The 22,680-nt window shown below is 37.4% G+C and overlaps 1 protein-coding gene across 7 annotated transcripts in view; it reads left to right on the top strand.

The window, feature by feature from the left end:
• The window catches only part of TET1 (tet methylcytosine dioxygenase 1), a 138,834-nt gene that overhangs the window by 77,098 nt on the left and 39,056 nt on the right, over positions 1-22,680 (top strand). For all 7 annotated transcript variants that reach the window (XR_012326609.1, XM_033841867.2, XM_033841866.2 and 4 more), the window contains 3 exons: positions 5,996-8,315; positions 10,970-11,060; positions 11,598-11,691. Coding sequence is in view for 6 of the 7 variants with exons in the window: in XM_033841867.2 (XP_033697758.1) it covers positions 5,996-8,315; positions 10,970-11,060; positions 11,598-11,691 (2,505 nt within the window). In the remaining variant the exon portion in view is untranslated. The remainder of the gene's footprint in view (positions 1-5,995; positions 8,316-10,969; positions 11,061-11,597; positions 11,692-22,680) is intronic.

The raw sequence follows: 22,680 nt of genomic DNA, 5'->3' as shown, positions 1-22,680 counted from the left end.
TAGATTCCATTTGTTTATTTTTACTTTTGTTTCTTTTGTTTTAGGAGACAGATCCAAAAAATAATGCTGTGACTTATTGCAAAGAGTGTCTGCCTATGTTTTCTTCTAGAAGTTTTATGGTTTCAGGTCTTACATTTTGTTCTTTAATCCACTTTGTGTGTATTTTTATATGTGGTGTCAGAAAATTTCTAATTTCATTCTTTTACATGTAGCTGTCCAGCTTTCCCAAGCACCACCTATTGAAGAGACTATCTTTTCCCCATTGTATATTCCTGCCTTCTTTGTTGTAGATTGACCATAAGTGCATGGGTTTATTTCTGGACTCTCTATTCTGTTCCATTGATCTATGTGTCTGTTTTTGTGCAGTACTATACTCTTTTGATTACTGTAGCTACATAGTATAGTCTAAAGTTAGGCAGTATGATACGCCTAGTTCTGTTCTTTGTTCTCAAGATTGTTTTGGCTATTCAGGGTCCTTTGTGTTTTCATACAAAAATTATTTGGTAATTTTGATTTGGTATTTTGATAGGAATTGCATTGAATCTGTAGATTGCCTTAGATAGTATGGTCATTTAAAAAATGTTAATTCTTCCAATCCATGAATGCAGTATATCTTTCCATCTGTTTGTGTCAGCTTCAATTTCTTTCATTAATGTCTTATAGTTTTCTGAGTACAGGTCTTTTACCTCCTTAGTTAGAGTTATTCCTAGGTATTTTATTCTTTTTGATGGGATTCTAAATGGGATTTTTTCCTTAATTTCTCTTCCTGATGGTTTGTTGTTAGTGTATAGATATGCAAGAGATTTCTGTATATTAATTTTCAGTCCTGCAACTTTACCGAATTCATTGATGAGCTCTTATAGTTTTTGGTAATTTTTTAGGATTTTCTATGTATAGTATGTCATCTGCAAACAGTGGCAGTTTTACTACTTCTTTTCCAATTTGCATTGCTTTTATTTCTTCTTCTTGTCTGATTGCTATGACTAGGACTTCCAATACTATGTTGAATAAAAGTAGCAAGAGGGGCATCCTTGTCTTGTTCCTCATCTTACAGGAAATGATTTCAGCTTTTCACCATTGAGTATGATGTTAGCTGTGGGCTTATGGCTTATCATAATGGCCTTTATTATTTTGAGGTGTGTTCCCTCTATACCCACTTTGTGGTGAGTACATTATTTGGATGTATCTCTTTTTTTTTTTTTGGCTGTGCTGCACAGCTTGAGGCATCTTAGTTACCTAAACCTGGGTCCCTGGCAGTGAAAGCGCCAAGTCCTATCCACTGAACTGCCAGGGAATTCCGTTTCCTTAAAGTTTAGTTTTATAGTTAGCAGAGTGTAGGACATGTTTTCATGTACTTATAAACTTGTGATACCCAGTGTTTTTTAAAAGTTGCATGAGTTATAACTGAATAATAAGTCAATTTTTTTTCTAATATGTATACCAAGTATGTTCTATTACCTGCTTTGTCTTTGAAAAATGCAGGAGATCAAAGAATAAAACTATTGAAACAGCAGTCCAAGGGATCTAGATTGAGTAGGAAAACAAGAAAATCAGAAGTTGCAAAATGAACTGTGAATAGGTAGGGGTGGTCTAGAAACTAGAAGGTATCATAAAGTAAAGATCTTTAGTACTATCAGAATTCTTGGAAGTACATTTTTATTTTTCTTATTTTATTTTATATATATATTTTATATCTTTATTGGAGTATAATTGCTTTACAATGTTGAATTAGTTTCTGCTGTACAACAAAGTGAATCAGCTATATGTATACATATATCCCCATATCCCCTCCCTCTTGAGCCTCCCTCCCACCCTCCCTATCCCACCCATCTAGGTGATCACAAAGCATCCAGCTGATCTCCCTGTGCTATGTGGCAGCTTCCCACTAGCCATCCATTTTACATTTGGTAGTGTCAATGTTACCATATATGTCAATGTTATATTCTCTCACTTGGTCCCAGCTTCCCCTTCTCCCCCGTGTCCTCAAGTCCATTCTCTACATTTGTGTCTTTATTCCTGCCCTGCCACTAGGTTCATCAGTACTGTTTTTTAGATTCCATATATGTGCGTTAGTATACAGTATTTTTCTTTCTTTTTCTGACTTACTTCACTCTGTATGACAGACTCTAGGTCCATCCACCTCATTACAAATAACTCACTTTCGTTCCTTTTTATGGCTGAGTGGTATTCCATTGTATATAGATGCCACATCTTCTATATTCATTCATCTGTCGATGGACATTTAGGTTGGAAGCACATTTTAAAAAATTGAAGTTTAGCTGATTTACAATTTGTGTTAGTTACAGGTGTCCAGCAAAGTGATTAAGTTATACATATTTATATACATAATCTTTTTCAGATTCTTTTCCATTATAGGTTATTACAAGATATTGAATATAGTTCCCTGTGCTATACAGTAGGTCCTTGTTGTTTATCTATTTTATATATAGTAATGTGTATCCGTTAATCCTGAACTCCTAATTTTTCCCTCCCCCCCTTTCCCCTTTGGTAACCATAAGTTTGTTTTCTGTGTTGGTCAGTTGCTTTTTAATTAAGCTCATTAATTAATGAGACTGTCTTATGCTTTTAGTACATAAATTTTAAAAGAACCTCAAGATCGTCTCTGTAAGGGAATGTATAGTCCAGTGTGTTCGGATATGCATACCTATAAACTTAAAAGCTTCAAGTAAAAAAAAAAAAAATTCCCCTTTAATTCTATTTCACAGTGGTAACTATTATTAACATTTTAGGTTTATACTACCAGCTTTTTTTCTGTGCTAGACCAATTTGTGTGTGTGTGTGTGTGTGTGTGTGTGTGTGTGTGTGTGTTTGGCTGTGCTGCAAGGCTTATGGGATGTTAGTTCCCAGAGCAGGGATCAAACCCCGGCCACAGGAGTGAAAGTGCTGAGTACTAACCACTGGACCGCCAGGGAATTCCCAGTGTTTGTGTGTTTTAAATAAAAAGGGATGATAATGTCACATGTGCATCTTATTTTGGTTAATGATATACTAAGAATATTGATACATAGAGTAATGGCTGCACATTTTTCACAATATGATTATATGAGTTTATTTCATACTTTCTCTACTGTAAATGTTATGTTGTATTATGATTTGCTTACATACATTTCTACTTTTTTAGTTTGCAATTTGGATGGATGAAAACATGACATTTATTTTCACTTGCTTGTCTTCTAGTAAAGTTGGACAGCTTTTGATCCTTTTGATTTCCACCTAAGTGAATTGCATATGTCTATTCTTTCCTCACTATTCTATTGAGTCATTTTCCTTCTTAATTTGTTGGAGCTTTTTTATTAAGAATGGTAACTCTTTATATGTACTGCGAATATTTTCCCAGTCTGTCACTTGACTTTTCAATTTATTTTTGGCAATATTTCTCCTACCTTTATAAGTAGCTACGCATATCAGGAAATAAATACATTTTACATCACTATTCAATGCACAAACACATACATAAAAATTTATATGATAGGGTTTCCCTGGTGGCGCAGTGGTTGAGAGTCCACCTGCAGGTTCAGGGGACACGGGTTTGTGCCGCCGTCTGAGAAGATCCCACATGCCGCGGAGCTTCTAGGCCCGTGAGCCATGGCCGCTGAGCCTGCGCGTCCGGAGCCTGTGCTCCACAACGGGAGAGGCCACAACAGTGAGAGAGGCCCGCATACCGCCAAAAAAAAAAAAAAAAAAAAAAAATTATGATAATACTTATCTTTACTAAATGTAGTGTACACATTTTTCTTTAATATTCCATTAAAAGACACTTGTCGGGCTTCCGTGGTGGCGCAGTGGTTGAGAGTCCGCCTGCCGATGCAGGGGACACGGGTTCGTGCCCCGGTCTGGGAAGATCCCACATGCCGCGGAGCGGCTGGGCCTGTGAGCCATGGCCGCTGAGCCTGCGCGTCCGGAGCCTGTGCTCCGCACCGGGAGAGGCCACAACAGTGAGAGGCCTGCGTACAGCAAAAGAAAAAAAAAAAAAAAAAAAAAAAAAAAGACACTTGTCACAAAGCGTGATATTGGTATTGGGACACATAGGTTGTGATCAGCAATTTGAAAAGCATATTATGGTGTCTTTGCCTTTAAGATTGTTAATATCATATGTAGTTAAAGAATTCTATCTTTTCTTCTATGGCTTACCACTTTTTGCTCTTGCTTTGGAAGATTTTTCCTTACATCTTTTTATATTTACATTGTTAATGTATCTGGAATTTTTTTTTCTGTACGCGGACCTCTCACTGTTGTGGCCTCTCCCGTTGTGGAGCACAGGCTCCGGACGCGCAGACTCAGCGGCCATGGCTCACGGGCCTAGCTGCTCCACGGCATGTGGGATCTTCCCGGACCGGGGCACGAACCCGTGTCCCCTGCATCGGCAGGCCACCAGGGAAGCCCCTGATTCTTTTTTTTAGTCGATACTCCTGTTTTTTCTTTGCAGTCAGTTATATAATCATCATTCAGTAAGAAGTCTCCTAATTTTTTATGTTTAGATTTTACTGTCTTCAAGGCATTGACTAGAACATCCAGAGCCACGTTAAATATTATAGAGCTTATTTTCTATTTGCTCTTGACCAAAATGTCCCCTATTGTCTCCTCCTGTGGTATAATTTTGGATGAACTATTTCAAGGTTTAAAAAAATAGGGATTAGAGGGGGGAATAATGATTCCTTAATGGGTACAGTGTTTCTATTAGGGGTGATGAAAATGTTCTGGAATTAGAGGTGATTGTTGCACAACACTGTGAATAAAATCAGAATTACACAATTTCAGATGGTAAAATGATGACTTTTATTTCATGGGAACTTCATCTCAAAAAAATTTTTGAAAAGGGGTGTCACTATCCACTCACCAGAATGTCTGATGTGTAAAGATAGAAAATACTAATTGTTAATAAGAATGTGAGCTAATTGTTAATAAAAATTGAAACTCATAATTTCTGGTGGGAGTGTGTATTGACAACCACTGTAGAAAATGATTTGGCCTATCTCCTAAACTACACGCATATATACACACACTGAATGACTGAGCACTTCCACTCCATGCAATGTATGTACAAGTTCACCAAAATATAACAGTAATATGTTATAGCAGTGTTCTTTGTTATAGCCAAAAACTAAAACTAAATGTCCATCTACAGTAGAATAGAGATATACATTGTAGTATATTCAGTCAATGAATTACTGTATAGCAGTAAGAATGAATGGATTACAGTTAAACTTTACAACATGGATGACTCAGAAATATAATTTTGAGTAAAAGGAAGTCAGCTGTATAAAGTTGGGAAATAAGCCAAAGAAATCTATGATAGATGTGATAGCAGTAGCTACCCTTTGACAGTGGAGTGATGACTAGATGTGGTTTTTTTAATTTAAAAAATTCTTTTTGTTATTTTTGTTTTTTTATTGAAGTATAGTTGATTTATAATGTTGTATTAATTATTGCTGTACAGAAAATTGATTCAGTTATACATATATATACACATTCTTTTTTATATTCTTTTCCTTTATAGATTATCGTAGAATATTGAATATAGTTCTCTGTGATATACAGTAGGACCTTATTATTTATTAGATGTAAGTTTCTTGGTTGGGATCTGGGTATATAGGTGTTCATTTTGTAAAAATTCAACAAGCTATATATTTATGATTTATATTTTTTGTGTGTGTGTGTTCTACTTCAGTACAGTTTGCATTGAAATAATAAGTATTGTTCATTGAATGGCATCAATGTAAAAATATTTTAAAATTTTATTTTGGAAAAAAATGAATATACCAAAATATTAACAGTCATGGGAATATGATGGTTTCCACATCTCTTTTTTTTCTTTCCCCTTTTTGGTATTTTATAACTTCTAAAAATGTAAAAAGTGAAAATAAAATATTTTCAGGGACTTCACATTTAGTTGCTTTTAAATTGTAAAGCTCTTACAGCTCTTACTCAGATATTTGAGCAGATTATAAAAGTAATTTCTCTGTTTATTTTATAGGCAGATTTTGACAACAAACCAGTAAATGGCCCCAAGTCAGAATCCATGGAATACAGTAGTTGTGGTCATGAGGAAGAACAAAGATTGGAATTGAATTCATGTCCCTTAGAAAATGTAACTAAAAATGAAGAAAGTATGACAGGTATTGAAGTGGAAAAGTGGACACAAAACAAGAAATCACACTTAACTGATCATGTTAAAGGAGAATTTAATACAATTAAAACAGAAGCTGAAAATTTGAAAAGCTCTGAAGATGACAGGAAAAAAATCCTACTTACTGACCTCCTTGAACCTCAAAAGTTGTTTGCACAAACTGTAAGAAACGGCATTAAAAATGTACACTATTTGCCAACTGAAACAAATTTGTCATTTAAAAAAATCAACATTGAAGAACTTGGCAAGGCATTTGAAAACAATCCTTATAAATTCCTGAAAGACACTGCAAACCATAACAATGCCATGAGCGCCATTGCTACTAGTGCGAGCTGTGATCATCTCAAGGGGAGAAGTAATGTTTTGGTCATTCAAAAGCCTGGCTTTAATTGTAAGTCTTTTCCAGATCCTGCAAACTGCAACTTAAATAGTCATACAAGTATACACAATGAAAGTGATCAACCAAAATCCCTAGAAATTATAACAAATAGAGAACTAAAAGAAGGATCAACACTTCAACCAAGTCTTCTATCCCTAATGAAAGATAGGAGATTAACGCTAGAACAAGTAGTGGCCATAGAAGCTCTAACACAACTTTCAGAAGCCCCATCAGAAAATTCCTCACCATCGAAGTCAGAGAAGGATGAAGAAACAGAACAGAGAACAGCTAGTTTGCTTAACAGCTGTAAAGCTATCCTGTATTCTGTAAGAAAAGACCTCCAAGACCCAAATTTACAAGGGGGGCCACAAAGCCTTCATCACTGTCCATCTCTGGAAAAGCAAAGTTCATGCAACACATTGATGTTCAATGGCCAAAATATTTCTAAGTCACACAGCAGCTCACCTAGTGACCAAGCATCCACAAAGGCACAGGAATATTCAACAGTCACAAATTCAGTATCTGTTTTTATACCAAATTCAAATTCATCTAAAACCGATACCAATAAAAATGTTGCTCAAGGTAGAATTGCTCTTGACAATTCCAAAAATTTGCATCAGTTGACAACAACAACTAATAAATCGGAGTATTGTAACCAGTCACTGGACAGCAGCATCAAGTTGGACTCAAAGGATGATCCCTCATGTCAAGATACAGTTCATAGTAAAATAGAAGAAGATGTTGCTGCACAGTTAACACAACTTGCATCAATAATTAAATTCAATTGTATAAAACCGGAGGACAAAAAAGTTGAAAGTACACCAACAAGCCTTGTTGCATATAATGTACAGCAAAACTATAGCCAGGAGAAGGGCACAATAGAGCATAAACCACCTTCCAGTGTCCAAAATAATCAAGGACCTTCAGTAACAAAGCAAAAGAACACAATCCAGAAAAAGACAAAATCTACCCCATCAAGAGATCGACGGAAAAAGAAGCCCGTGATCATAAGTTGTCAAGAAAATGACCAGAAAAAACAGGAACAGTTGGCATATGAATATAGTAAGTTACATGACATTTGGATAGCATCCAAATTTCAAAGATTTGGTCAATTTGGTCCACATGACTTTCCTATTCTATTGGGAAAAATTCCTCCCTTAACCAAAGTATGGAAACCACTGACTCAAAGGAGCTCAGCATTAGAACACAAAAAATTATTTCCTCCACTCACTCAAATAAAATTTGAGCGGTATTATCCTGAATTAGCACAGGAGAAGATGAAGGTTGAACCCTTGGATTCTCTCCCCATAATCCAGTTGAAAACAGAATCCAACGGACAGGCGTTTACAGAAAATGGATATGCTCAGGTACAGCCAACAGTGAATGTCAATCAGAAAGCTCATCCTTTACTCCAGCCATCCTCTCCAACTAACCAGTGTGCTAATGTGGTGGCTGGCAATGACCAAACACAGTTCCAACAGGATGTTAAAGACCAAGTCACACATCAGAGGCTGCCAACATTGCCTGGTATCTCTCATGAGACCCCTTTACCGGACCCAGCACAAATTCTCAGGAACCTAAATGTAGTATGTTCAGGTGGAATTACAGTGGTTTCTACCAAAAGCGAAGAGGACGTCTGTTCATCTAGTGTTGGAGCATCAGAATTTTCCCCAATAGACAGTGCACAGAAAAGTTTTAATGATTATGCGATGAACTTCTTTACTAATCCTACGAAAACCCTGGTGTCCACAACAAAAGATTCTGAATTGCCTACCTGCAACTGTCTTGGTAAGTGAGTTTCTTCATTTTCTTGCATTAATGGCCTCAAGTTGTGAATGAATCAAGTTTGTTTTACATTTTATATATGACATTTTTGCCCCACTCATATTCTAGCTAGGATGGGCTAAATAATTCTATACCCATTTTTCTGTGGGACCTTTATTTATGCTGCTCAGATAAATGGGAAATCCAACTGGTAATTTGGAAACTTTCTTAAGTGGAAAATTTGATTTCTCTCAAGCTAGATGTCTCTCAAGTTGTTTACTGTGCATATCATAAGAATGAAGTCCCTTAATACGTTATCACAGTTTATTCTTCCTATATTCAAAAGAATTTCAACCTTTAAGTCTTTTGTTTAAAAATATATATATTTTAAATTGTGCAGTATAGCATGCATACAGAGAACATAAAATATATGTACAACTTAACAAATAACTATAAAGAAAAGTATCTGTGTAATTGCGAACCCAATCAAGAAGCAGATGGTTCATTAGTATATTCCAGAATGGGTGGTTAAAGGATTGATGGGAAGGATAAAGTAAATATATCATTCTGATATTTTTTTAACCACAATAGAAAAAAATAGTGAAGTGTAGCAATGACTTTTAGTTCTTGATTTTTCAAAGTTCATTTGATGCTCTGAAATGAATCCTTCCATTTCTCTGCTCATCATTCAACACTCAGTTTTGACAGCTTACCACATACCAGGCACCAAAGATAGGCTCCTCTGAGAATGAAGAGCCTCCAAGGAGGAGGATCTGACAATCTGGAAGGGGTGGCAATGCTGTCTGAGCGGGGTCAATTTGGCAGAATGAGAGATTCTTGGACCAAGGACAGAAGATTGTAATAATGATAACGGCTCCTATTCCAGGTCTTTTACTGCAAGTCTGATAACTGTCCTACACCCTTGACTTGTTATATTCACAACAACCCACCAAAGGGAATGCTTATTATCCCCATTTTACAAGTAAGGAGACTGAGTCAGAGAAGTTCACAGCTAGTAAATGATTAAACTGGAATTCTAAGACAGGCAGTCCCAGCTCCAGCGGCTGTATTTGTAACTTCCATCCTACGTTGCTTCAAAAATCTGAAGTGAAAAAGAGACTGTTTCTCTGAATATCATTAAAAATGGAAAAAAGGCCTTTAATTTAAAATGCCAGTAAGATTTATATACCTGAGCTCGTCTAATTTGACTGCATATATAAATTTCAATAGGATGATTGTCTAGTTTCAAGACCCTTATACATACTACCTTAACACAATGTGGGAGTCAAGACAGCCAGGCATTCAAAGTTCATTCAGTATCTGCAGTGGACCTGGAACTGTTGAATACCCTTGTCAGTTGCATGTTTTCCTATAATTGTTACATTTGAGGTTTTTGTGCTCATTGTGTAGAAATCGGAACTTAAAAAGAGAAACAAAAAAGTAGACTTCAGAAATCATCCAAAGTGAGGGTAAAGGATCCCAATCATATCTGAGGGTAAAGGATTTCTGTGAAAGTGTTATTATGTTCTAGCAAAATTAGAGTAATTAACCTTTAGATCAAGTTTCCTCAAATTTAGCACTATTGGCATTTTAGGTGGGATAATTCTTTGTTGTAGGGGGACCACCTTATCTATTGTAGGCTCTTTAGTGGCATCCCTAGCCTCTACTCACTAGTGATGCACACACACACACACACACACACACACACACACACACACACACGGGTGCGTGTTTGCAGTTGTCACAACCCAAAGTATTGCCAAATGTCCCCTTTGGCAAAAATACCCCTGATTAAAAACTACTGCTCTAGATTACCAATAAGTTAAAAATTATTCACCATATCTTGCTTAAGTAGCCCCAGAAATAATCCTATGTTATATCTGATATCTGATCAAAATGGTAAGTAATGATCTCTTGGTGTAGGTAGACATGCATTTCCCAGTGATTCTAGTTAGACATGAATCTCAGAGGCCAAGTTTTAAAATACCATTTTCTAAGAACTATGTAATTTACACAAAAATTCAAATGGTACAGAAATATGGTGCAAATGTCTTTTTCTAGAGAAAAACGGCTGTTATATTTTTTCTATACAAATTAATATTATTAGTGATTTTAATTTTGTTTCCAGTTTTACAAAATTTAAGGCTTTTAAAACATACTATTTAACTATTACCTCATTGAAAGATGTTAAGAGTGTTTCTCTTTTTTAATATTACGTACAATTGTAACAAGGAATATTCTTGTATACATGTGTATTATAAATACATAATTGCGCGCATGTGTAATAGAATAAAATCTTAGCAGTGCAATTGTCGGGCTCAATTTTAATAGGATTCTGAAGCCAAGCTTTTAAGATGTATTGCTCTTGGGTAGCTTAATTTTGTACCTCAATTTTTATAGAATTTTTTTAAAGCAGGAGATCTGAGAATAAATATGAACCACAAGTTAAAATATGTTTTTCCTCCTCTGATTCTTAGAGAAAGAGTGGACTAATTAGGAGCAGAAAGAAAGGGATAAGTTAAATTCCAGGGCCTATTGTCCTAGACTTTAATTACTAAAGCTTACCAAAATCTTGTCAAGATTCATTGTTCTGAATTGAAAAAAAAAAAAAATAGCTCTTCCTTGCCCCTATGCAATTCTGTAAAGTTTTGGGTCTAATAATCTTATTCCTTCCACAGATCGAGTTATACAAAAAGACAAAGGCCCATATTATACACACCTTGGGGCAGGACCAAGTGTTGCTGCTGTCAGGGAAATCATGGAGAATAGGTGAGGAAATATGCTTCCCTGTTAAAATCATTCATTATTGGGGATCTGACTCAATGCAGAGAAATCACCTCTGGGAACAAACTCGAGGTGAATGGAAAACTTCCAGGAGCATGAGTTTGATGTTTCTTAGGGCCCAGGAAAAGCATAGAGTCCTGGTGTCCCTGCTGAGTCACTCACATGAGCCATTGGGCACTCAATAAGACCTTCATAAAGCAAGGCTATCTTTGTTAAATGCAGACATACTTATTTTTATTATTGTATAATGGTAGAAATAGTTAAAATTACCTCTGTCAACACTGCATTCACATTCCTTTTGCTTGTCTTGGAGCCAGGCCATTTTTTAAAAGAGTGATCCTTAAGGACAAGTAAACAGAACTGGATAACAAATAAAAATACCTGCCACACGAAAGTAAATTTTTAACAAAGTTATAATTATGAGTGTTTGAATTTTGTACTTCTGTAAATCTATATCTTATGCACATGAAGATGTTAAAAGTGTATTGCAATTATTTTCCCTTCACTGTGTTTCATACTCAGGTATGGTCAAAAAGGAAACGCAATAAGGATAGAAATAGTAGTGTACACGGGGAAAGAAGGAAAAAGCTCTAATGGGTGTCCAGTTGCTAAGTGGGTAAGTATTTTGCACTTATACATTTTTCAAAATGGATATATTCCACATATAAACTAAATCAATTTTTTTCCATGAAGATGTGGACTAGAAAAATACCCACCCCCATTATTCCCAGGGAAAAAAGGAAGCTATTTGTCTTAGCCTGGGCTTTTTATGTTAATGAACAAAAGGGTATGGCCATTCTCAGTTGGTATCTTGTGATATAGGGTCATTAGTCTTAGAGTTTTTTGTTACTTTTAGACAGCATTCAGTGCATTTATAATTAGACAGTATAAATAAATGGTACTAAATTATATATATTGTTTCCTATATCTTTTTTTTGTACATTCTTTTTCATATTCTTTTTCATTATGGTTTATCATAGGATATTGAATATAGTTCTCTGTGCTAGACAGTAGGACCTTGTTGTTTATCCATTCTAGATATAAAAGCTTACATCTGCTCACCCCAACCTCCCACTCCATCCCTCCCTCAGCCCCCTCCCCTTTGGTGACCACTAGTCTATTCTCTATGTCCCTGATTTTGTTTCTGTTTCATAGATAGGTTCATTTGTGTCATATTTTAGATTTCACATATAAGTGATATCATATGGTATTTGTCTTTCTCTTTCTGACTTACTTCATTTAGTACGATAATCTCTAGTTGCACCTATATCTTACTTTTATCAGTTATTTTGAAATTCTAATTCATTGTCTCATAGGGCCACCTTAATGAAGATCATACAATATCGAAAACAAAACCAAACTTTTTACAACATATTTCCAAAATTGTTTTATGACTACTTTGAGTTTTCTAAATTTGCGGAGCTATAAGAAGAACTGGATTTAGCTTCTTTAGGAAGTTCTCGACTGAGAAACAGTATCATATCAGGAGGATGTTCACATCCACAAGGATATTGACCAGTTTACTTGGAATTCTTGACCAAAGGATCATTTGAGATGCTGTCCTATCATTTGTCAATAATGATGATGACTATAATAAAATAGTCAGTGAGTAAAATAATAACAACTACCTCTCATTAAATATCAGGAACCGTATTAAGAACCTGACATACATTGCCTCATAAATCCCTGTAGAGAGACTCATGATTTTGGAAAAGGGAAAAGTCATTGTTTTTATGCCCATTTCAGAAGAATAAAAAACATTAAATGCAAAATGGAGATAGGATTGGAACCACGGTATTCCTAAAGCAAGACCATTGAGACATCCTTATGTATTCCAGCAGACTGTATGACGTGGTTATTAATTAATTTATTTTTGGCTGTGCCGCGCGGCATGCGGGATCTTAGTTCCCCAACCAGGGATTGAACCCATACCCCCTGCAGTGGGAGAGCGGAGTCTTAACCACTGGACCGCCAGGGAAGTCTCTCTGGTAGGGTTTTGATTAGAATTGTATCAGATTGTATCAAACCAATTTGGGAGAATCCTAACCATTGGACTGCCAGGGAATTCCCTGTCTTGGTTACTTTTCAGCCTTTGGAGGGTGACAGCAGTGATGAGCACAAGAGCTGGGCACTGAACACTAAATACCTTAGAGTACTTTCAGTTTCTTCAATCCGTTTGGAGTGCATAGTCTTGTCAAAATATAAATGAACATATCAAGGAATTCTCCATATGTATAACACTACCCAGATAGTGATATAAATCTTTCTAGCACCCCAGAAATCTTTCTGGCCCCTCCCAGTTGGTAACTCCATGCAAAGATAACCACTATATAACCACTTCATTATACAGGTCTTTTTCATGATTTCTATACAACTAGAGTCATATAGAATGTACTCTTTTGTGTCTATCTCCTTTCCCTCAACATTTATAAAACATGGGTTTAATGGCTGGAGCTCCCACAGCCGACTGGAACCATGAATTGACTTGATAATAGAAGATATGTACTAGGATGGGGAGAAGAAAGATAGGAGCCCGAGTCCCTGATGATACCAATAGAAGCGCTGTACCAACCTTAGGCTTCTTAAACCTGGATTTCTGTAACATGAGAGAATTTTTTTCACTTCTTTAAAAACCTGTTACTAGACAGTCTTCTGTTACATTAAATAGAATCGAATCCCAAGTAAGATACCTGCCTTCAATTTGCTCAATTTCCACAAAACATTCACCCACACAAGTCAGTCTCCACATGTAAGAGTTTTGGTGAAGATATATCTAAACGGTAGTCAGAGTGATCTTTATTTTTATTTTTATATTTTATTCACTCTTGAGAAAGTTAAGACGGTCAATCCATAACATTTTAAAGTAGGAAATAATACAGAAGGGCCGTTTTTTCTATTGAGTTATTAGGCTTCTATTGATTTTTATAGAAGATCCTTTAGAAAACTGACTGTGGTAAGTTGCAAATATATTTTCTCTTTGTCTTGTTTCTTTGGCTGTGCTGCACAGCATGCAGAATCTTAGCTCCCAGACCTGGGATTGAACCCACGCCCCTTGCAGTGGAAGGGTGGAATCTTAACCACTGGACCACCAATGAAGTCCTTGTTTGTCATATTTTTTAACATACAGATTTTTTTTAATGAAATGAAATTAAAAAAAATTTTTTTTTTTAATTTTTGGCTGTGTTGGGTCTTCGTTGCTGCACGCAGGCTTTCTCTAGTTGTGGTGAGCGGGAGCTCCTCTTTGTTGCAGTGCGCAGGCTTCTCACTATGGTGGCTTCTCTTGTTGCAGAGCACAGGCTCTAGGTGCACGGGCTTCAGTAGTTGTGGCACCTCTGTCTCAGTAGTTGTGGCTCGCAGGCTCAGTAGTTGTGACACATGGGCTTATTTGCTTTGCGGCATGTGGGATCTTTCCAGACCAGGGCTTGAACCCATGTCCTCTGCATTGGCAGGCGGATTCTTAACCACTGTGCCACCAGGGGAGTCCCCAATGAGATGAAATGTTGAGTTAAATTTTTAATGGAAAACTTTGCTTTTATGGCTTCAGTGTGTCTTAATTAGAAAAATCTTTACCACTTCTACCTTATAAATCTCGAGTTTTCTTTTCATAATATTTTAATGATTTCATTTTTTTCTACACTTAACTGTTTTATTCATCTTGTGTGTAGAATGTTAGTCACAACTTGAGTTTTTTCAACTGGCTACCCAGCTATCCAACACCACTTTCTTTTCCCTACTGATTTGTATTTGTTTATATTAGTAGATTTTCTGTTCTGTCACATCATGTTATGAATCAGCATCAAATTACTCTAATTATTTGGGTTTAAAAATATGTTTTAATATCTGATAGAGCTAATTCTTCAGAAATTTCCTAAATATTCTTGCCTTGTTTTTTTTTCCGTATGAGTTTATGATCGCCTTGTCTATTTGCAAGAAATACCTTGTCGATTTGGGGGTTTTTTTTTTTGTTTAAGATTTATTTTATTATTTATTTTTGGCTGCGTGGGGTCCTAGTTGCGGCTCGTGGGATCTTGGTTGAGGCATGCGGAATCTTTCTTTTGTTGTGGTGCACGGGATCTTTTGTCGCAGCATGCAGGCTTAGTTGTGGCATGCAGGTTATCTCTCTCTAGTTGTGGCATGCAGGCTCCAGGGCACGTGGGCTTAGTTTCCCCGCGCCATGTGGGATCTTAGTTCACTGACCAGGGATCGAACCCACATCCCCTGCATTGTAAGGCAGATTCTTTACCACTGGACTACCAGGGAGGTCCCTCGATTTTGGTATTTTTATTGGAATCGTATTACAGAGAGAATTTGGAGAATTTACATTTTTGATGTTTAGTCTTCCTATCCTAAGTGCTATACCTTTCCATTTGTTGATGTCTTCTTTTGTCCTACAGGAGTGTTCTAAAGTTTTGTTCCCATAGAGTTTACATGCTTCTTGTTTTCCAATTTATTTCTCTTATGTATTTCAGATGTACAATCATAATCTGTAATGAGAAATTTATATTCTCCTTTCCAAATTTAAACTAGTAATTTCTTTTTTTCATTTAATACAGTTAGTCTAACATACTAACTCCAGGTTTATATTGCTTTAAATATGGTCTCATCTTTTTCCTCTCTTTAGTGGGAACCTTCCAGGGTTTTCTTCTTATGAATGGGTCATCAGGGAAGGCCTCACTGGGGAGAGAACTTTTAAGCTGAGGACTACTGAGTGACAAAAAGGAGCTGAGTATGCAAAGAATACCCCAAAGAATGCAAGGAAGAACATTCCTAGGCAGAGAAAACAGCAAGTACAAAGGTCAAGGAAGAGAGTACATTCTCTTTTTTTTTTTTTGTGGTACGCGGGCCTCTCACTGTAGTGGTCTCTCCCGTTGCGGAGCACAGGCTCCAGACGTGCAGGCTCAGCGGCCATGGCTCACGGGCCCAGCCGCTCCGCAGCATGTGGGATCTTCCCGGACCGGGGCACGAACCTGTGATGCCTGCATCGGCAGGCAGACTCTCAACCACTGCACCACCAGGGAAGCCCTAGAGTACATTCTTTAATAATCTGAGAGGAGTCTAGTGAAGTTGAGGAGGTAAAGAATGGAAATCGGAGACGGTAAAAAGGTAGGCAGAAGCCAGAGCGTGAATGGTTTTGTAGGTCATAGTGAATTTTAGTCCATGAACAACATGAAGCCTTTGAAGTATTTTAATTAGGGATGTGTTCTCTATCTGGTTTATGTTTTATAAAGAGCATTCTAAGTAATTACTTGATAAGCTCAGTATTATTTCTCTGTTGCTGCTGTACAAATTACCCAAATTTAGTAGCTTTGAACAAAAAACATTTATTATCTAATCAGTTTCGTGAGTTAGTAATCTGTGGGTAACTTAGGAGGGTGCTTCCAGAAGAGGCCTCTATCATCTCAAACTTGACTGGGGAGGAGGGTGCTGGAGGGTCCACTTCCCATGTCATTTGCAGGAGGCTTTAGTTCCTTGATAGCTGTTCACTAGAGGACTCACTTTCTTATCATAGGATTTCTTAAATGTTTTCTCATGTCATAGCAGCTTGTTTTCCCCCCGAGTGAGTCAATCAAAATATAATAAGGAGGAAGTCACAATGTCTTTTATGACATTAACCTTGGAAGTTGCTACATTATTGAGCCTTATTTAGTGTGGGAGGGGACTATGCAGGGGCATAAATACCAGGTGGTGGTGATGATTGGGGGCATCTTGGAGACTGGCTATTACAAAGTTCAATATCTCTTCTTCGCTAAAAATATCAATATGTTAAGGATACTACATTGACATTGTAAAATATAGCTATCTTAGCCCTATCCGATATATTTAATATATAATACATCTGATTGAATCTATCTTCCTTGGCCCTATCATCTCTAAAGGCAAAAAACTTTAATTTGTGAATCTTTATTCACAAAATAATGCTCTTAAGCAGCAACATTGTTCGTTATGGAATATATAAAAAAAAAGTTTGTAAAATATAAAGGTAGAGATGACCTATGATTATAAGTTGAACACTCATCAAGCAACTACCCAGGTGAAAAATACAATTTTTCTAGGTTCCCAGAAGCCCCAAGAACCCCTCCATCTTAACTTTTGTGGTAATAATTTTCCTGCTCCCCCCCCCCCGCCCCCCTTATGTATTTCTTAACGGTATGGTTACTGTTCTTTTGTGTTTTCCCCCACGTACGACCTTGCATATTTGCTGAAATAAGTGGTAGGGACTGGCTCCCAATATTTGGCGCTGATAGTTTACATAGGTTTGTTAATCTGTATCTGTTAGATATTTCTGAATATTTTACTTATTTGCCTTTAAGTAACAAAGGGTGAAAATATGCTTATGGCAGCTGGCTTCCTCTTGAGTAAGTGACCCAAAAGAGCAAGGTGGCTGGGTTAAGTGGTAGAATTTTGGGTGATTCTTCCCGCCGTTCAAACCTTCTCTAGCATAATAATAATTACACTGATCGAATTTTGATATATATCAATTCTTCTGTTTTTTCTATGAAGACAAATATGAAATCTGCAGCTTAAAGATTTTGGCAGCAACTTTCTGTTTAAGTCCTATTAATGGCTTAAGTCTTCTTAAGGGTTGCTAGGTATGTAAAAGATATATAGCATTTTCCATGAAGCAGCTATAGTAAAATTACTTTCTTTACCTTTTGCAATTTTTCTTTCAGAATCTGGCTCTTTTCACAAATACAAAAACAATTCAGAGACGAGACTGAAATAAAGTATAGTTGCTAAGAACTTATGCAAATTTTGATATCTACTAATGACAATGCAAAAGAATCTTTTTAAAAATTTATTTATTTATTTTTGGTTGCATTGGGTCTTTGTTACTGCACACGGGCTTTCTTTAGTTGCGTCGACCTGGGGCTACTCTTCGTTGGGTGCACGGGCTTCTCATTGCAGTGGCTTCTCTTGTTGCGGAGCACGGGCTCTAGGCACGGGCTCTAGGCACGCAGCATGTGGGATCTACTTCCTTGACCAGGGATCGAACCCAGGCCCGCTGCATTGGGAGCGCAGAGTGTTAGCCATGGGACCCCCAGAGAAGTCCGGCAAAAGAATAATCTTGATAACAAAACCAAGAATTAATTCTGTGTATCCGTGAAAAAAATAGGCCTCATAAATGATTATATGTGTTAGAAAAATCATAATGTTAATCGAAGTTTATTTGAAAAATCATAATGTTAATCGAAGTTTATTTGTTGCAAAATTTCCAAGTTATGTTGCTTGTGCCTGGAGCAATGCCCAGCACATATTCAGGACTCAATAAATTTCTGTTGAGTAAATGAATATAGAGCTTAAATAAGACTGTTATTGAATATTTTCAATTGGAATTGATACCTTAAAATAGTATTGCTCTGGTATACATTATTAGCTCTTTCCTGAGACAGGGGCCATTTTAAGTATTAGAACTAATAGTCTGCTAAAGTTGTCCAACCCAAATTTGAGCTCTTGAGATTAAATAAAAAGTAGAGTAAATGGTTAGGTTTCTCTATAGTCTACACTGTTTTTAGGACTTTATTATTTTGAATGACACTAGCACAATCAAGTCTTATATGGAGGGACTTCCCTGGTGGCACGGTGGTTTAAGAATCCGCCTGCCAAGGCAGGGGACACTGGTTCAATCTCTGGTCTGGGAAGATCCCACATGCCGCGGAGCAACTAAGCCCGTGCGCCACAACTACTGAGCCTGCGCTCTAGAGTTTGCGAGCCACATCTACTGAGCCCGTGTGCCACAACTACTGAAGCCTGTACACCTAGAGCCCATGCTCTGCAACAAGAGAAGCCACCACAGTGAGAAGCCTGCGTGCAGCAATAAAGACACAACGCAGCCAAAAATAAATAAATTTATTTAAAACAAAAAAAAAGCTGAGCTCTCCATTTAAAAAAGAAAAAAGAGTCTTATATGGATACTTAATACAGGAATGAAGAAAAAGGAGAGAGAGGAAATGAAGGTAAATCATTTTAAACTAAGGAATCTAATAAACCTTCAACTGGTAGATTGTATTGCTCCAAACTTACTTTTCATCTTGCATAGTTTACGTTTTTCATCTTGCATAGTTTATATTTGTCCTATATTTGATATTAAACATTAACGTAAATCAAGCATCTTGTGATTTTATGTACATTTTCTCATCTCTGTGTGCAGACTTATGTGTAGAAATAGTGGTTGAATTCTATCCTACTTTTTAAAAAATTAATTAATTTATTTATTTTTGGCTGCCTTGGGTCTTCGTTGCTGTGCATGGGCTTTTCTCTAGTTGTGGTGAGTGGGGCTTGGGTGTGTGGGCTTCTCATTGCTGTGGCTTCTCTTGTTGCGAAGCATGGACTCTAGGCGCAAGCTTCAGTAGTTGTGGCGCACAGGCTTAGTTGCTCCGCAGCATGTGGGATCTTCCCGGACCAGAGATTGAACCTGTGTCCCCTGCCTTGGCAGGCGGATTCTTAAACCACTGCGCCACCAGGAAGGTCCCTCTATCTTACTTTAATCATGATGCTCTTGCCTCCTTTTCTTGAAGGGAGGTGTTAGGGTTAGGTCACACACAGAAAGCCTAAAAACAAATTATAACTGAGTAGCACAATTTTCTAAGCCAGTTTCACAATGTTTTGCCTTTGTTCTTAACACTGTTTTAATCTTGGAAATGTTTCTTTGCCAGGGTGTCATTAACACTCCTCCTTAATTGTTAGCCTTTGACAGACGTTTGCGACTCTTCTCTGCCATCACTTTGGATCTGGTCAGGGAGTAGTTACCTTGTTATTCAGTAGATCTTGGTGGAAAGGGTGATGTAGTTTCTTGGATACAGTAGGCTCTATTAACTCCCTATACTACCCCCCCACCCCACCCCCCCCACCCCACCCCAACTGAGCCTTTGAGTTGGGAGAAGAATTCAAACAGCAAGCCTTCCCCAGATGGCTCCAGTGCTGAGCAATTCACACCAGGCCACCGGTTCATGGGTTCCCCTATGTAGGATTGTTTATTAGTCAATAGAGCAGGTGTGGCAATGAGTATGTACAAGTTAATGTTTTATTGCCTATTTGGGTGTGATGTGACCAGAGTTTTTGGGGTGAGGTGTAAACCAAGCTGAAGTATCTAAAAGTTTTAAAACTATCTAACCTGGATTTACACATTTATATAATCTTCAAAGACTTCCCTTTTTTTATTCCTTTGTTCCAAGTTTCTGCCTAGTATCTGCCTTGGTTTTCTTCACCCTGTACCATGGTACTGCTTATTTCTGTGCCCAAATCAGGCACCTCTTCATGTATTACCATGTCAACATAATAAAGGGGTAGTTGGTGTCCTGGGCTACTTGTTTGCTGTCTGCAAAATCTTGCTAATGTGAAAAAAACATTTTATACTTCAATGATCAAAATTAGGCAAAAGCCAAGAGGTTGATGCTATCAGTTGATGTTAAACTGACTTACATTTTTCACTGTCCTTGCTTTTCTTTTGTTATAAAACATTTTTCTTCACTTAATCCTACTGTCCACTAATGTACCATTAGAACTACTTTTATGTTAGCTTGCTTGCTTATAGAGTTCTCTTTTTTTTGGGTGCGTGCGGGATTTCTCTAGTTGTGGTGAGCGGACTTCTCATTTCAGTGGCTTCTCTTGTTGCGGAGCACGGGCTCTAGGTGCACGGGCTTCAGTAGTTGTGGCTCTCAGACTCTAGAGTGCAGGCTTAGTAGTTGTGGCGCATGGGCTTAGTTGCTCCGCGGCATGTGGGATCTTCCCGGATCAGGGCTTGAACTCGTGTCCCCTGCATTGGCAGGCGGATTCTTAACCTCTGGGCCACCAGGGAAGTCCCATAGAGTTCATTTTTTAAGGAAACTTTTTATTGAGCTATAATATACACAAAGAAAGTACACAACTCACAACTGTGTAGCACATTGAAGTTTTACAAAGTCAAACCATCCAGATCAAGAAATAAATTATCACCACCTCCCCAGAACACCCCACATGCACCTAATCATCACCACCACCACCCCCAAAGGATGAAGTTCATTAACTATAATATATAGGCGGATTTAAATGGATGATTTTGGTTTTGTTCACGGGGGTGTGGCCACCATCATTTGTGTTGAAAATTTAACCCTACTTTTCTCTCACATGGGTATGGATAAGCTCAAAAGTGATTTCTCTTTGGTAATATACCCGACACTTGACATAAACATTGCTCCTAGCTGTGATTCTAGCCAAGTCCTTCCGTGGAGCCCAGATTTTTATCGGAGCTGATGTAGGACCCTACTCACTGCTGCATCTTTAGAGCTAAGATTGTATTACAACAATTATTTTATTTGCTCTTTTTTTAAAGTAACATAGTTCTATAATGTTTATACAATTATTAAATTTTAAAGTAAAATTAAATTCAGTGTTAATTTGAAGTATCCAGTCAGAAAATTAAAATTCCATATTAAATTAAAATTAAATTTTAAAAGTCTATTATTTTCAAAATTTATCTTAGTTTTACCCTCTGAGATGATGATTAGCAATTTTGGGTATACCCAAACTAAGAGCTAGGATGTTAAAAATTGCAATTAAAAATTATGGACAACTGCTGAAGCATGTTAAGCAGAAGAGTGACAGTCAGTAAAACTTCTGGTAAAAACTCTTTATTCTACAACTTCCTAAATTTGAAGAAAGTTTGATTAAATGAACATAGGATTGTTTTCGAGCACAGGCCACTCAAGAGTTTTCGATTCTCTTTGCATACTGAAATAGAATATATAGCTCAATTCTTCATGGGTTGTTTGAATGCAGTATTAGAAATTATAAAAAAGGCTTCAAAGAAATTGCTTAATGTAAAAAAAGGCTGAAAAAGGATGAATTCTTCCCAAATTCTTAATTTATAATACTTAGTAAAGAATAAATCTTTTTCTTGTTAAAAACATTTTTACTATAAAAAAATTAATCTACTGGTGAAATTTATTTTGTCATTGTTTACCTCGTAAGTAAAAAGTCAATATCTTGGGACTTACCTGCTGGCACAGTGGTTAAGAATCCGCCTGCCAATGCAGGGGACACGGGTTCGAGCCCTGGTCCAGGAAGATCCCACATGCTGTGGAGCAACTAAGCCTGTGTACTACAACTACTGAGCCCACATGCCACGAGCCGGTGCTCCACAACCAAAGAAGCCACCACAGCGAGAGGCCACGATGAGAGGCCCGCACACCGCAACAGAGTAGCCCCTGCTCACTGCAACTAGAGAAAGCCCACAAGCAGCAACGAAAACCCAACGCAGCCAAAAAAATCCACTTCATTTTCCACATGTCCTCCCCCCCCCCAAAATTTATTTATTTATTTATTTATCTGCTTGCACCCGGTCTTAGTTGTGGCAGGCGGGCTCCTTAGTTGCGGCATGCATGTGGGATCTAGTTCCCTGACCAGGGCTCGAACCTGGATCCCCTGCATTGGGAGCTTGGAGTCTTAACGACAGCACCACCAGGGAAGTCCCATGTACATGTCCATTTTTGTTGACATTGTTCATTGACCCATTAGGTTAGACCATTGCTGGGCTGGTACTGCATTTTTTGCTATGGTTTTGTAGAAAAGTTTTAAATTTAGAAGGACATTTCCCTCTCCGTTGTTTAAAAAATCTTTTTCATGACTT

This window comes from Tursiops truncatus, chromosome 16 (assembly GCF_011762595.2).
Source record: "Tursiops truncatus isolate mTurTru1 chromosome 16, mTurTru1.mat.Y, whole genome shotgun sequence".
Taxonomy (NCBI): Eukaryota; Metazoa; Chordata; class Mammalia; order Artiodactyla; family Delphinidae; genus Tursiops; species Tursiops truncatus.
This window is presented reverse-complemented; position numbering and strand designations above follow the sequence as displayed.